Consider the following 17,228-nt stretch of genomic DNA (forward strand, 5'->3'; position numbering starts at 1 on the left):
GGTTGGTTCCCTGACCGGGGATCGAACCCGGGCCACAGCGGTGAGAGCGCCGCATCCTAACCACTAGACCACCGGGGAACCCTTGAAGAACTACTTCTACTACAATTACTACTTCTTTCTTCTTCTTCTTCTTGTTCTTTGGGCTCCTCCCATTAGGGGTTGCCACAGCGGAGCATCCGACTCCATACCCCTCTGTCCTCTACATCTGCCTCTTTCAACCCAACTACCTGTATGTCTTCCCTCATCACATCCATAAACCTCCTTCTTGGTCTTCCTCTTTTCCTCCTTCCTGGTGGCTCCATCCTCAGCATTCTTCTACTGATATACCCCATGTCCCTCCTCTGCACATGTCCAAACCATCTTAATCTCGCCCCCCTCACTACAACTACTACTACATTTTCAGGGGCCAACCTCCCAAACATGGTAAGTTGCAAATAAATGCACTACAGTTGTTGCCTAAGAAATGGTACGAATGCAATAATGATTTAAGTCAAGGTGATTTATAGTGTGTATGTTATTGGAATCTTCTGACTGTTGGAGGAAAGGTTTAGATTAACAAATAAGCAGCAGGATGTGAAGTTGACGTGAGCCAAATCTGTTTGAAAGGACTTGGCGTAGCAGAAGCAACTGTAAGATGCAAACATTTGTAGCATGTATTTGTAACTTTTGACCACAAGGTGGCAAGAAATTTGACCACAAACAGTCTTCAACCACAAACATCACACGTTTACACACTTACATACCCACTGTACAAGCCAGAAGAGAGTGAAATGACTTGTCAGGTTAATGCCTAAATACACTGACTATATGAAAGCAGGGCTGCTGGGTGTTGCACCGTCACTGTGCATGATAAACGACTTACTGTGAAGTGGTATGGCTCAGTGTTAAAGATCATCCTTATAAGGCATCAGGATGTCAGCAGAGTGGAAATGGGGTTTAGTTTGAGAATATAGAGGAACCATCAATAAATGCAAACGCTTTAGCAAGGATGGTTACACATTGATTAACTAACACTTTTTTTCTCCCCCCGATATACACAGGACGATGTCTTTTGGGACACTGACTTATGAAGTTTGGCGCGCCCTGTGACTGTGCGTGCAGCCTTGTGCTGCCATCTGTTGCCGTGTTACAAAACTAGCCTCAAACCTTTTATACCACCTCATATATACAATTATGATCTCATGAAATTATCTTACACCAAAAAGAAGCAAGCGAAAGGATGGTTTCCCTACATTTTGTATATCCATACATTTTTATTGCGTTTTTTTTTTCCCATTTATAAAGAAAGACAGAAATTCTATACATGTGCAAATAATAGATTATTAGATTAGAAAAAGGCAAAAGTTCATATGTTTCATCCATTGGTCAATTGTATTATATATTTAAATCTCCTAATATACATGATTAATTCTGAATCTGATATAAGACTGCCCAAAATCAAAGACTAAATCTAGCTCAAGCACATATCTGCACTTTCTGATTTGAGGGTGAATTAAATGTCTTCATGAAAACCTGCATAGACTTCACACTGCTGATGACTTGCATAGAGCTAAAATGAGTTATTAGACATTGCAGGTTTTGCTGCTTGACACATCTGGGCTGACATATGATTCTGAATGCTAATCAGTCGATTTAATATGTGAGCTTTTCTTTTCACTGAAACATTTCCTTGACTTCTAACTCTAAAAACTAGTAAATTTGTTTCTTTATTAGTGCATCCACTAGGATAATATTATATGCTTGATATCTTGCCTGAAGATTCTTAAGATTAAAATCACTGAAACACAAATCCTGCTTGCAAAAAAAAAAAATCCACTCGGAGTAAATCTGAAACAGACCCATAACTACACAGCTGAAAGTCGGAGCCTGCGGCAGCCACGGCCTGATTCTTTAATGTTTTTTTGATTGGTTTACCAGGTTTATTAGATTTCTTGTAATAAATGTTATTTTTTTTCCGACACGATATTCTGATATTCCATCTCACATCCTCGGGGAATGCGTTACACAGCAAAAGAAATAAATATTTCATATAGCAGATATCCGTATATCAAGGTCATGTGACCGCACTGTGCAGTAACAAACCTTCCTCGTCTAATGATATGAATAGAAAATCAGAAACATCCTATTTCTTTCTTTTTTTTTTAAAGCATCAGATATTGTGTATTGCATGCGTGCACTGTATTAAATAATTAACTAATTAAACATTTAAATCGGAAATTGGAATCATACAATCCACCAAACCTCTTTAAAGTACAAATCTCAAATGACACCACAGTGCCTTCCTGTTTCCTGACAAATTCAAAATGGCCCCATTATCTTCCTCTGCTTGTTTTCCGTTTTAATAACAGTGTGTAACCAACTTTTAAAATAAATATAAGTCAAAAACAGGCAGTTTGACGATACATTCAACTTGTAGCTCTGGTATATTATCAATAAAGCCAACTTCAGTCACTAAACATGTCCTGGTTGGCCAAATGCTTTTTTCGAAATAAACAAAAAAGATTTATGTGCATTTTGTTACAATGTTTGTTACGGCAAACGTTTTGTTCCACATTACCAAAATTCGATACACAATCCCAATGCTAAATGCTAAAGAAGTGGTTACATTTGACAGTGACAGAAGTGATACTGATCTTACAGACAACAATTGGACCTTATATGTGTAAAATCAGAAGTAGCACAAGAGAAAAGTAAAAGCCAGGCTAGTTTTTGTTTTGACATACACTATGTCAGGAGATCAGACCTGAGCCTAGTCTAGAGTCTGGATGTCTTTATTAAAGTTGCAGGGTTCGGATGGAATGCCGGTTACCAAATCTTAACCTCAAGCAGCTCCAGGTCCCCGATGATCTCCAGCTCGTCCACACGGCTCAGATCCTGGACACGGTGTTTGTAGGTCAGTTGATGAGCTCCGTTCACGGCCAGCTTAAACTGCTGCGCCTCGCACAGGATTATCATCTGGAGAACAGAGAGACACGAAACTGGACAATTAGGTTACAGTGTTGCCGAGTTCTTTCTTGCATTTAAACAAATATCTGACCAACTATGTCCTGTTCAGCATGGCTAAAGAACTTTTTTTTCTACATACACACACACCCAAACCCACATTTACTCACTTCATTATTCTCATTTTTGATATCACCCGTAGGCAAATTTAAATGTAATGAATGTATATGTACATAAATGTATACTTTATGAATGTCCCTATGTATAAGAGGTGGGAGCTCAGTGGTTAAGATGTTGGAGTTCTCAGGAGTCCACTAACGAGTAATCAGAAGAAGTTCAAATTCCACCACCACGCTGCAACTGGTGGGCCCTTGAGCAAGGCCCTTAACCCTTACCTGTTCAGTTGCATAAATGAGATAACTCAAGGTCGCTCTGGATAAGGGCATTTGCCAAACGACATAATTGTGTACTGTAGATTTACCCTTAAAGGGGTTTTATATTTATCAGGTAGGAAGGGGTGGTTTAGTGGTTAAAACTTTGGGTTACTGATCAGAAGGTCAGGGGTTCAAGCCCTGGTATTACCAAGCTGCAACACCAAAGCTGGCCCCCCCTTGGGTCCTCTTAACCCTCAAGCTGGGCTATAAGAAGAAAAGGATTTCACTATTGTATATAAATATATACACACACTGTGCTATAATGTATATGTGACAAATAAAGGCTATATATATATATATATATATATATATATATATATATATATATATATATATATATATATATATATATGCGCTTCCAGGTTTCTAGGCCTTTGAATGAAATGATTAAAAGAGAAAAAAATAAAACCCGGATCCATCCGGAAAGTAGAAGCAAATGAATTATGCTGTTTAAAGCACTGTACCAAAGCATGAAGTGACACTATCGATCTCAGAGAGGTGTGTACAGTGACGATTGCTGCTTTTCTAATCAAATGGAAAAAAAGACGCTGTAATCTCATGCTGTTGGGTCTTACATCAAAACACAGAGCAAAAAGAGTGAGCTATGGGTGAGTGCCTCGGATAACTCGTACCCAATATAACCGAGTTTAGAAAGGGAAAAAAACACATCCTGTTATTCAGTATACAAATTAGCTATAGTGCTCATAATAAACAACATGATGCAACATGAACTTCACAGTATGGCATCCAGAACGCATGACCACACCTGTTAAAAACTCCATCACACCTGAATACTTTTTCCGCTTGTACTATAATACCGGATTCCTGTTTGGCTTTTTCTGCTCTCTCACACTTTTACTCGCTCTTTATCTTGAGAGTTTGCCTGGTCCTGCCCATCAACATTTAGTTGAATATCTTTCTTGCCAGTTGGAATATGTGAACTGTTTATCTGAAAATGATGTATCTAATCATTTCTGGACAATTGCAATGACACCCTGGAGCAGCAGGGACTAAGAAATACTATTATAGACCTGTCATGACAATTAACAGTAACTCAGGGCTTTGTGATTATGATATTTCTTTTTCAACCCCTGTCTCAATAATCATTGTATTGTTTTTACCAGAAAGGATTGTATGCACTGGAGCTTTAACATGTTTAACATGCTGCGCTGTCTGCCTAATTAAATAACTAACAGACAGACAGACAGACAGACAGACAGACAGACAGACAGACAGACAGATAGACAGACAGACAGACAGATAGATAGATAGATAGATAGATAGATAGATAGATAGATAGATAGATAGATGTTGTGCTGATGAACACTAAGCAAAGAAAAAACAGCCACAGACATTTTAAATCCAAGTATTTTTTGCAAGGGCCTTATCAATGTTTTCATTTAGCTGAACATTACATTGATTAAAGCCTTAAATAGTGATTAATTATATACATATATATCATATACATATAGTTTACACACGCACTCACACACACACTCACACACACACTCACACACACACTCACACACACACACACACACACACTCACACACACACACTCACACACACACACTCACACACACTCACACACACACACACACACACACTCACACACACACTCACACTCACACACATATATGTATATGTATAGGCAGAGTTCTGGGAAACAGTGGCAGTGAATGAATAGTTCCACCTGTGTTTGTGGGATTAATGAAGTTATCTATAAACTCCTCATGTTTACCGAAGTGTCTCTGGAAGTGTTAAACGAGTGTCCTGAAGGCTGTTAAGAGTGTAGATACTGTATGTCTGTCCTGTTTGGGTTTGTCAAAGAAGGCAAATTTTCACATAAAAAGTAAAAGTATATATTTTTGATGAATGAAATCAATATTTGGTGCTATTAAGATGATCAGATCAAACCAATGACTTCAAGTGCAATGAACACGCAGCTCAATGTGATTAATTGCTAGACGTTTACACACACTGCTGACCATGACAGAGAGATTCTCGTTTATTTACTGCGGCATCCTGGACAGAATCAGCACCATGATCAATCACGTTAATGATCAGATGATTAAACACACTACTGACCACAAAAAAGAGTGTAGCCTTTACAGAATGATTATCTGGGTAACTTTTTGTACTAGTGCACCACAATGTTAAGTTTAAAGTTCAAGGCTCCAGCAAAAGCGTCAGTTTGAATCATATCAGTAAGCAGGAACTAATCAATACAGCTGTTATTGCAGTCCAAGGCAGATTTTTAATTTTTTTTACCCAAAAATTTACAACAATAAACACATTTTATATATTAAATTTTAAGTCATAAAAGTGCATCTTTGCTCAGTGTAAAAGTTAGAATTTCCTTTTCTTAATGCGATATAATGACGGAAATATATTCAGACATAACTTCCTGTTGTTTTTGTCTTGTTGTGGGTTTTGCATCACGGGTGCTCATTTCCTTTTTGTGTACTAAGGTTTTAAAATAAGAACAGTTTACGGCACCTCATCCTAAGAGTCGAATGTGCTTTTTAAACACATTTAGTCCCCATTTGCTGTTATAATAACCTCTACTCTTCTGTGTAGATGAAGGACTAGATTTTAAAGTGTGTTTTACATTCAACAGCAAGAGCGTTAGTAAAGTCAGGTTTTGATGTCGGTGAGGTGAGGAAACCTGGCATGCAGTCAGTCTTCCCATATATACTAAAGGTTTTAAATAGGGTTAAGTTCAAAGCTCTATAGCAGGCCACTCAAGATCTTCCACTCCAACCCATGTATGTAAACTACAGTATATCTATATAAGGAAAAATTAAATTCAATGCTACCACACCCATAGTCATCCTATAAAATTGTATAAAACTTTGTGAGAACAGTTTGGAGACGAATCGATATCGATTGACAAAGTCAGGTGTTTAAATACTTATGCCGCACAGTATGAGCTTTGTTCTTTGTGCATGTTGGAGTGTGTAGTGTTTAATACCTCAAAATATTCTCCTGGTCTGAAGACAAAGTTGGGCAGGGTGTTCTCCTCTGGACCCCAGCACTCGGACAGGTATGAATTACGAATGAACAAACCAGATCTGAGCCGAGGGTTTAAATGCAGCGCAATGTCCTTCGAGTTCCCGATGCGCAGGTTTATAGAGAAGCTGCAGTGCATCATTCACACATGACAAACCGAAATATTAATAAAACAAAACAGACCTAAATTTCTGTACTTTCTGCCTAGAAAATCATTTACACTGCTATATAGTAAAAAAAAAAAAAAAGAATTATTAAATCTAGAAACACAGTATAAATATGAATATAAATTTGATTTATACAAATACTGGTAAAAATTAAGTTATTTAAAAAAAATATATTATAAAATGTCATAAATAATTCTAAGCTATTATGAACTATCATAATTTAAAAATATATTTTCATTTAATAAAATTGTGTGTGTGTGTGTGTGTGTATATATATATATATATATATATATATATATATATATATATATATATATATATATATATATATATATATATATATATATATATATATATATATATATATATATACACACACACAATATACACTATATTGCCAAAAGTATTGGGTCACCTGGTCATAAGTATTGCATTCCCCATTTAGTCCCAACAAGAGCCACAAGAGTGGTACGAAAGGCCACTGATGCAGGTGAGGAGACCTGGGGTGCAGTCAGCATTCGCATTCATCCCAAAGGTGTTCCATAGGGATGAGATCAGAGCTCTATATCAGGCTACTCAAGATCTTCCTCTCCAAAGCATGTAAACCAGATCTTCAAGAAGCTCACTTTGCTGTTTGCTTTTTACTGTGTAAGGCAGTGCCATGCTGGAACAGGTTATGGGATTTCAAAATGTTATTTTAGCGCATCTAAAGACGTCCTGTACAATTGAGAGTCCAGATTTTTGGTAACAGTTTGGAAAAGAACCACATATAGCAGGAAAGTCAGGTGATCTAATACTTTTGGCGAAATATAGCGTCCGTCTCTCTCTCTGTCTCTCTCTCTCTTACTCACTCACACACACACACACACACACACACACACACACACACACACACACACACATATATATATATATATACACACAATATACACTATATTGCCAAAAGTATTGGGTCACCTGGTCATAAGTATTGCATTCCCATTTAGTCCCAACAAGAGCCACAAGAGTGGTACGAAGGCAGGTACTGATGCAGGTGAGGAGACCTGGGGTGCAGTCAGCGTTCGCATTCATCCCAAAGGTGTTCCATAGGGATGAGATCAGAGCTCTATATCAGGCTACTCAAGATCTTCCTCTCCAAAGCATGTAAACCAGATCTTCAAGAAGCTCACTTTGCTGTTTGCTTTTTACTGTGTAAGGCAGTGCCATGCTGGAACAGGTTATGGGATTTCAAAATGTTATTTTAGCGCATCTAAAGACGTCCTGTACAATTGAGAGTCCAGATTTTTGGTAACAGTTTGGAAAAGAACCACATATAGCAGGAAAGTCAGGTGATCTAATACTTTTGGCGAAATATAGCGTCCGTCTCTCTCTCTGTCTCTCTCTCTCTTACTCACTCACACACACACACACACACACACACACACACACACACACACACACACACATATATATATATATATACACACAATATACACTATATTGCCAAAAGTATTGGGTCACCTGGTCATAAGTATTGCATTCCCATTTAGTCCCAACAAGAGCCACAAGAGTGGTACGAAGGCAGGTACTGATGCAGGTGAGGAGACCTGGGGTGCAGTCAGCATTCGCATTCATCCCAAAGGTGTTCCATAGGGATGAGATCAGAGCTCTATATCAGGCTACTCAAGATCTTCCTCTCCAAAGCATGTAAACCAGATCTTCAAGAAGCTCACTTTGCTGTTTGCTTTTTACTGTGTAAGGCAGTGCCATGCTGGAACAGGTTATGGGATTTCAAAATGTTATTTTAGCGCATCTAAAGACGTCCTGTACAATTGAGAGTCCAGATTTTTGGTAACAGTTTGGAAAAGAACCACATATAGCAGGAAAGTCAGGTGATCTAATACTTTTGGCGAAATATAGCGTCCGTCTCTCTCTCTGTCTCTCTCTCTCTTACTCACTCACACACACACACACACACACACACACACACACACACAGACAGATAAATATTGAGATTATATATATATATATATACACACACAGTGGAACCCGGTTATGTAGATGTCCTAGGGGGTCCCCAGAAAGCATCGAGGTAACCGATGATCGAGATAAACGAAAATCAAAATGGTGGCAATTTAATAACGTGTTTGAAATTTCTTTATGTACATGACGTGCGTTAATAAATGAGAATGTGCATTCTTATGTTTTTAAAGGTTTTTTTTACACAACAGCATTGCCGTGATTCGTTTGATGAAGGCATACATACAGTACATGTTTATCTGTCAGGAATCCACCTGCCACGCCCCCTTCGGCCCCCTTCAGCATGGTCAGGTGCTTTCTCGGCCGCTTTCTCTGAAGCTCCCGGCTTTAATCGCGCACATATGGTGCTCGTTTATCATCATCACCAGCTCCTATTTAAACTTCCACACTCTCACTGTCCGTTATTGTTGGTATATGTTGGTTCACGGCGGTCGTTGTTATCGCGCATGCGTATCCCGGTACGTGCCTTCCCACCGGCACTCTCTCAACGGCTGCGCTTTTCTTCCCAAAGTGCATCGCGGATTCCCCCCGGATCCTGCCGGTGTTCATTCTATGCTTTTGCTGTTCATCCCACGTTCTCCCGTGTGCTGTTCAGTGCCGCGCTTCTACTTTCACCTCCCGTTCATCGCATAACTTTTAACAACAAAAGGCATATGTGCACTAACTAACAGCAGAGATTCACCAGTATACAATACAACACCTGTAGCAGCTGTAAGTCTTGATTTTTCCGCCACTTCCGCGAGTTCTTCTGCGGCTGCACCGAGATAACCGACGTTAAATGGCAAATTTTCCCCCCCTTGTGCTCGAGATATCAGGGTTTAGCGACATAAAAAAAGTCGACATAACCGATTAAAAATGCTTAGACAAAGCGAGAATTTGGCGGTTCCACTTCAAAAACGTCGACTTAATAGGGTTGTCGAGATAACCGAGGGCGAGATAACCGGGTTCCACTGTGTATATATATATATATATATATATATATATATATATATATATATATATATATATATATATATATATATATATATATAAATTCTAAAATATATAAATTCAAAAATGTAAAGGCTGGGATTTGTGTATAAATGACAATTTTTAACATTTATTTCCAGACCTGTGAGCAAAGGCAGGGATCAGACCCTTGATTGTAATGGTATGTCCTGGAATCAAGCCCTTTATGATCTTTCTCTTAAAAGGAAGAGACTGGAAAAAAACAACACAATTAATCATTACTGACAATACAATCATCTTATCCTTTATGAAGAACCTAATTTCTGCCTTCCATGACTTCCATGAGTTTAGATTATCGAGCACCTTCCTAACAACCATGTTACTTGACAATGAAAACTTCCAACCATTTTTTTTTTTATATCTAGTAAACTTTCATATACACTGACTGTTGCAGATACAAGAGTTACAGTTAATATATTTATATTAAACATCGCAATTTGGAAATTTGTGACCTCTGTGACATTAATTATGTGGATGACATGGGTTTGAGTATTTCACAAACGGCTGCCTTTCAGACAAAACAACGGTCTCTAGCGCTTGCACACAAATCAGTTTGTTGGTCAGAGAGATCAGAGGAAAATGGCCTGACAAAAAATCTATAGTAGCTTAAATAATCAACTGTGGTGAGCAGAAGAGCATGGGCTACAACAGCAGAAGAAATTTCAGTTTTGGTCAGTGCTCATAATAGCCTCAGATTGCTGCTCTTGGCTGACACGGTAGTGAAACCGATCATGGGTTTTCTGCTGCTGTAGCACATCCAGCACAAGTTTGAGATTTTGTGCATGCTGAGATACTTTTCAACTCACCATAATTGCAAAAAGTGATTATATAAGTTGCTATATCCTTCTAGGCTGCTCAAACTAATCTGGTTGTGTTCCTTTGACTTCTGTTATCAACAGAAATATCACTCACTCATACTCTAGGGACTCTCAAGTGACAGTGCAGCAGCATCTAAAATAGGCTTAGTAATAGGTTATAATGAACTCATCCAATCACGTTTTAGTTACTCACCATATCACATGAGTCATCCAGCAAAGCCTGAGGAACAAACAAGAGGGTGAACAATGTTTATTTATTTCTTATCTATTAGTCAGAAAGCATGTATTCTAAATTGACATTTTAATTAACCCTGCTCTTACACACTCAACCCCTTTCTTACACACTCAACCATGCCCTCACACACTCAACCCTACTCCTAAACCTGCCCTTTCACACTTAACCCTGCTCTTACACACTCAACCCCTTTCTTATACACTCAACCCTGCTCTTACACACTCAACCCTGCCCTTACACTCAACCTGCCCTTACACACTCAACCTGCCCTCACACACTCAACCCTACTCCTAAACCTGCCCTTTCACACTCAACCCTGCCCTCACACTCAACCCTACTCCTAAACCTGCCCTTTCACACTCAACCCTGCTCTTACACACTCAACCCTGCTCACACACTCAACCCAACTCCTAAACCTGCTCTTACACACTCAACTCTGCTCTTACACACTCAACCCTACTCTAAACCTGCTCTTACACACTCAACCCTGCTCTTACACTCAACCCTACTCCTAAACCTGCTCTTACACACTCAACCCCTTTCTTATACACTTAACCCTGCCCTTACACACTCAACCCTGCTCTTTCACACTCAACCCTGCCCTTACACGCTCAACCCTGCCCTTACACGCTCAACCCTGCCCTTACACGCTCAACCCTACCTCTAAACCTGCTCCTACACACTCAACCCTGCTCTTACACACTCAACCCTACTCCTAAACCTGCCCTTACACACTCAACCCCTTTCTTATACACTTAACCTGCCCTTACACTCAACCCTGCCCTCACACACTCAACCCTACTCCTAAACCTGCCCTTACACACTCAACCCGGCCCTCACACACTCAACCCTACTCCTAAACCTGCCCTTTCACACTCAACCCTGCCCTTACACACTCAACCCTGCCCTCACACACTCAACCTACTCCTAAACCTGCCCTTTCACACTCAACCCTGCTCTTACACACTCAACCCTGCTCTTACACACTCAACCCAGCTCCTAAACCTGCTCTTACACACTCAACCCTGCTCTTACACACTCAACCCTACTCCTAAACCTGCTCTTACACACTCAACCCTGCTCTTACACACTCAACCCTACTCCTAAACCTGCTCTTACACACTCAACCCCTTTCTTATACACTTAACCCTGCCCTTACACTCAACCCTGCCCTCACACACTCAACCCTACTCCTAAACCTGCCCTTTCACACTCAACCCTGCTCTTACACACTCAACCCTGCTCTTACACACTCAACCCAACTCCTAAACCTGCTCTTACACACTCAACCCGGCCCTCACACACTCAACCCTACTCCTAAACCTGCCCTTTCACACTCAACCCTGCTCTTACACTCAACCCTACTCCTAAACCTGCTCTTACACACTCAACCCCTTTCTTATACACTTAACCCTGCCCTTACACACTCAACCCTGCTCTTTCACACTCAACCCTGCCCTTACACGCTCAACCCTGCCCTTACACGCTCAACCCTGCCTCTAAACCTGCTCTTATACACACTTAACCCTGCTCTTACACACTCAACCCTACTCCTAAACCTGCTCTTACACACTTAACCCTGCCCTTACACACTCAACCCTGCTCTTACACACTCAACCCTACTCCTAAACCTGCTCTTACACACTCAACCCCTTTCTTATACACTCAACCTGCCCTTACACTCAACCCTGCCCTTACACGCTCAACCCTGCCCTTACACGCTCAACTCTGCACTTACACGCTCAACCTTGCTCTTACAAAACCCACTCACAATATGTGGTCAATAAATTTAATAAAACAAACAAAACTAGAACTGGTTAGTATTTATAGTACCTAGAGTATAGTACTCATTTTGCTGTTATAAGAAAAGGGTCTAAGAGGAACACATCATAAGGGTACCTACTGGCGACTGTGTGCTGGTCCCTTTCACAGGTGATGGAGTACTCTTAAAACGAAAAAAAAAAAAAAAAGATGTAAAAATGTGAGTTCTCATACATAATGCTTTATATCAGAGTATAAATGACAAACAGCAGAATGTCTAAGTGCAGAAAACTCCTCGTGATGATAATGTCAGGAGCTCACTGTGCTTGGAATGAATCCAATGGCCTGGATTTGAACCTTTCCCGACACAGACAGTGTGTCCACTCTGGCCAGATCTATCCTGTGCTTGTACTCCAGCACATGAGTCCCATTTACTGCCACCTGGAGGTAAGAAGGAAAGACGGCACAAACCCTTAAAGAGTGCACAAAGCCAGGATTTAAGCTTTTACCCTATTTTAGCCAGGATAGTTTTACCTTTGGTGGAAATGTAATCGATTATTGAGAACTTTTCAATTCAGCATGAGCTGACACTCTGTCCGAGTCAACAAGTAATCCCTTTCTAAATTACCTGACCATGATGTGTAAATTAATCCAGCTCAAGTAGTGCTTAAAGAATTTTTCAACACACAATCACCACCCTCACCTTGTACAAATCTTTCTCGACCAGCACAATGATCTCAAACTCAGCCCCCTTTCTGAAGGGCATCAGATAATGGATTTCTTCTTTGCCCCAGTACTCAAGTTTCAAGGTGTTACACACAATGTGATTCTTTTTGAAGCGTGGGTTAAAGTGAAACGCAACATCTGCTCTGGGTTTAATGCTGCTGCCGCACGTGAAATCCACCTGAAACCTGCAAAAAAATAATAATAATTCAGAAAATCTTTCATTTGCAAATTTCTACTGTCATTTCATCGGTTTCCCTTAATAGTGTTCGACTAACTTTAGTCTGTCCAGCGTTTGTTGTCTCTGTGATGGAATTATGATTGTTCTTTTAAATATCACTCAAATATCACTCCTATGACTGACTCCTGGTCATTTCTCATAGTAAGTTTAATATAATTATTGAACTATTCCTTTCATATCATCTAATTACACGAAGGTGTGTCATCACATTCTATCACATCGCATATTAGTGCCGAGACAACCCTACAACACCCTGAGTTTAAACCGTGCTGATGCTGAATATCAACAGCACGATAAGGTTACTGGTCATTTTCTCAGAAAAGAGATGCCCGACCTTTTTTTCTACGATCCGACTTGATTGAGGGCCGTGAGCCGAAAATAAAAGTTGCATTGTACCCGAAGATTATATAAAATTTGCTGTGGTTTATGATTTTATATGTAAAGAAAAGTAAACAAATAAACAGAAAACAACTTAACTAATGCAGATTTATTTTTAAAGGTCGTACAATTGTAAAATGGATTGCAGTAAGAATCTATTGCACAATTTATTGGGACTGGACTAACGCAGATACACACACAATTCAACAAACTCATTAATTAGACAAAAATACTGTTTTGATCTTTTTGCTGATAAAGCAATTAAATTTAGGGTTTACATCTACAGTATTTATTATTATACAGACAATTAATTGGCACTATCACAAATCTTCTTGGTGCTGCTGTGTCCCTGTGTCTACTGTTGTTTTTTTCCACTAAATGTCGCACACGTGCACTTTTTTTTGTAGTGTCCTACGTAGTTTGTATATAACCCCAATTTCAAAAAAAGTTGGGACACAGGGAAAAATGTAAATAAAAACAGAATGCAATGATTTGCAAATCTCATAAATCCATTTTCTATTTACAATAAAACAAACAAAAAATGTATAAAATGTTTAAACTGAGGATATGTACCATTTTAAGGAAAGAACAAGGTCATTTAAATTTGATGGCTGCAACATGTCTCAAAAAGAGTTGGGACAGGTCCATGTTGACCACTGTGTAGCATCACGTCTTCTGTCTGTATACATTTGGGACCTGAGGAGACCTGAAGTTTTGGAAGAGGAATGTCGCCCCATATGAGTCTGATACAGGATTCTAGCTGCTTAACAGTTCTGGGTGTCCTTTGTTGTGTTTTTCATTTTATGATGTGTCAAATGTTTTTAAATGGTGAAAGGTCTAGAGACTGTGCCTCTCTAAGATAAACTATTTCTACTGTCAATTAACCTTATTCATTGCGAAATGTTTATCCAACTGTTTAAAATTAATAACACCAGACTTTTGGTCCATTACAACTTTGTTTTTTCAATTCAAAATGACCTAATTTTTTCATTAAAAAGGTACAGTTTGAACATTTGATATGTTTTCTATGTTCTATTGTGAATAAAATATGAGTTTTGCAAATCATCGCATTCTTGTTTTATTTACATTTTGCAAAGTGACCCAACTTTTTTGGAATTGGGGTTGTAGTTTTGTGTTACTTTGTCCAGTTACATAGTCTGATGATAGTCATAGTGTTTCGTTTCACTGTGTAGTCTACTCTCTGAATATGGTTGGAATGATAGTAAAAGCCTACTTGACTTGACTTGACAATAGAGTTCAATGCCTAACACAGATATAGAATGCCATCTTATAAGATCCACAAAGCTGCTCCTTATTTTTCCAAATGCCATTTTTTCCATTCCTCATTCTCTTCTCATATATGACATGTCAGGCCAAATTAGTGGTCACTACAAGCCAACTTTGGCCCACAGGCCCTAGTTAGGACATCTGTAATGTAGAAGTTGGATTAACACATTGTATAACTCACCTGTCTGCATCATCTAGAACTGAGCCTTGGATAAGAACCATCTCCCCTGGATGAAGGCCATCCAGGATGCTTATTGATATGGGGATGGGCTGAGAAAATCACAATTAATTGCATTATTATACTATCACCTATTGTTATTGTTAATAATAATAATAATAATAATAATAATAATAATAATAATAATATACCATTAGGTCCCCAATACCTTTACTAAACATCCTTATTGAAAAGTTAAACATTTATTTTCATAGTAAAGAACTATGTGTAGGTTTGTTGATATTAAATGAACATCATAAACAGCACTGTAACTGCTCAAGGCCCCTGGTACAACTTACCAAACCCATTTGCCAGACTTTATATTGGACAAGAAACAATTAATAACTTTACAAATTAATTTAACTACATAATAATAACTAAATGACATCAACACAATGAGTCTATCTCTCACCGGGTTTAATACAGTCTGCTTCGGCTGTTTCACCGACATTTCCACGACTCCGCTCCTGTTTCTTTTCAGCTCTAATCGATAATTTAACCTCGAATTCACTCCAAATCGCTTCCTGCTTCCCTTTAAAAGTGCACTAGATAAACTCTAAAATGAAGGCTGTAAACACTTTAAAGTTGTCTTCAAGTGTCCGTTTGAGACGCAGCAAGAAATTTTACTTTCACTTCCTGGTTCTAGTAAAGTAGCCAATGGGAACATGGAAAACCTGTGACGTAGACAAGACTCCACGATTGTGTAATCACATTGTGTTTATTGGGGTCAGAGTTTGGAACTGTCACTGTACTATTATATAAATTATATTAAAATATATATTTTACAAATTTTTTATTGATTAATGCAAATCTTAAAATGGTAAGAATGGAAATATGATGAAGACACATGTTGCTTTAATTACAAATAAAAACTTAGATAGATAGATAGATAGATAGATAGATAGATAGATAGATAGATAGATAGATAGATAGATAGATAGATAGAGAGAGAGAGAGAAAGAGAGAGATGGTAGACATTTTTTTCAAAGAACTTGTTCATGTCTATTAAAGACACGACAAAAAAAAAAAGAACATAGAAAATCCACAGGTTCCCATTTCTTCTCTTTCTTTGCACTTAGACAGTTGCTGAAACAGACAAGTTTTACATTAGTGTTAGCAACAGTTTGGTTTAATGGTGAGGAAGAGCACCTCAAACGCATTATTTGCTTTGAGAATGTTGATGGAGAAGTATAGAGAAGGTCAAAAGGAGTTGCATTGTGTGTTTGTGGGTTAGGAGAAAGCATACGACAGGGTGGAGAGAGGAGTTGTGGTATTGTATGAGGAAGTCAGGTGTGTCAGAGAAGTATGTGAGGGTGGTGCAGGACATGTATGATGACAGTTTGACAGCAGTGAAGTGTGCGGTAGAAACAACAGACTGGTTCAAGGTGGAGGTTGAACTGCATCAAGGATCGGCTCTGAGCCCTTTCCCGTGTGCAGTGGTGATGGACAGGTTGACGGACAAGGTCAGACAGGAGTCTCCATGGACTATGATGTTTGCGGATGATATTGTGATTTGTGGTGAGTGTAGTGAGCAGGTTCAGAAAAGCCTTGTGTGGTGGAGGTATGTGCTGGAGTGAAGGGGAATGAAAGTCAGTAGGAGTAAGACAGAGTACATGTGTGTGAATGAGAGGGAGGGCAGTGGAGTGGTGCAGTTGCAGGAAGAAGAGGTGGAGAAGGTGAATGAGTTCATGTACCTGGGGTCAACAGTGCAAAGTAATGGAGAGTGTGTTAGAGAAGTAAAGAAAAGTGTGTAGGCAGGGTGGAGTGGGTGGAGAAGAGTGGTAGCAAGAGTGATTTGTGATAGTAGAGTATCTGCAAGAGTGAAAGGGAAAGTTTATAGGACTGTGGTGAGACCTGCGATGTTGTATGGTTTAGAGACAGTGGCATTGAGTAAAAGACAGGAGGCAGAGCTGGAGGTAGCAGAGCTGAAGATGTTGAGGTTTTTGTTGGGAGTGACGAGGATGGACAGGATTAGAAATGAGTTT

The 17,228-nt window shown here is 39.1% G+C and overlaps 1 protein-coding gene and 1 long non-coding RNA gene across 2 annotated transcripts; both read right to left on the minus strand.

Annotated features, from left to right (window-relative positions):
• Positions 1 to 1,866: 1,866 nt before the first annotated feature.
• On the minus strand, positions 1,867 to 15,891 carry lgals8a (galectin 8a). The gene is made up of 9 exons (XM_046836652.1): positions 15,656 to 15,891; positions 15,208 to 15,296; positions 13,101 to 13,308; positions 12,719 to 12,838; positions 12,540 to 12,581; positions 10,595 to 10,621; positions 9,687 to 9,775; positions 6,352 to 6,517; positions 1,867 to 2,955 (listed from the first exon to the last, which is right to left on the minus strand). Exons 1-9 carry the CDS (start codon positions 15,692 to 15,694, stop codon positions 2,806 to 2,808), a joined length of 930 nt encoding a protein of 309 aa, XP_046692608.1. The 5' UTR covers positions 15,695 to 15,891; the 3' UTR covers positions 1,867 to 2,805.
• LOC124377252 lies at positions 10,982 to 12,533 on the minus strand. Its single transcript, XR_006924079.1, has 3 exons — positions 11,803 to 12,533; positions 11,447 to 11,557; positions 10,982 to 11,345 (listed from the first exon to the last, which is right to left on the minus strand). It is a non-coding gene; the product is annotated as an uncharacterized LOC124377252 (long non-coding RNA).
• Positions 15,892 to 17,228: the final 1,337 nt, after the last annotated feature.

Source organism: Silurus meridionalis, chromosome 23 (assembly GCF_014805685.1).
Source record: "Silurus meridionalis isolate SWU-2019-XX chromosome 23, ASM1480568v1, whole genome shotgun sequence".
NCBI classification, from domain to species: Eukaryota; Metazoa; Chordata; class Actinopteri; order Siluriformes; family Siluridae; genus Silurus; species Silurus meridionalis.

Excerpts from the sequence above, each read along its gene's own strand:
- lgals8a (XM_046836652.1), bottom strand. The coding sequence starts at position 15,694 with ATGTCGGTGAAACAGCCGAAGCAGACTGTATTAAACCCG. Across the intron at positions 15,297-15,655 it reads AGCAGACTGTATTAAACCCG|CCCATCCCCATATCAATAAG; the intron begins GTGAGAGATAGA and ends TGATTTTCTCAG. Across the intron at positions 12,839-13,100 it reads TCGAGAAAGATTTGTACAAG|GTGGCAGTAAATGGGACTCA; the intron begins GTGAGGGTGGTG and ends TCTTACCTCCAG.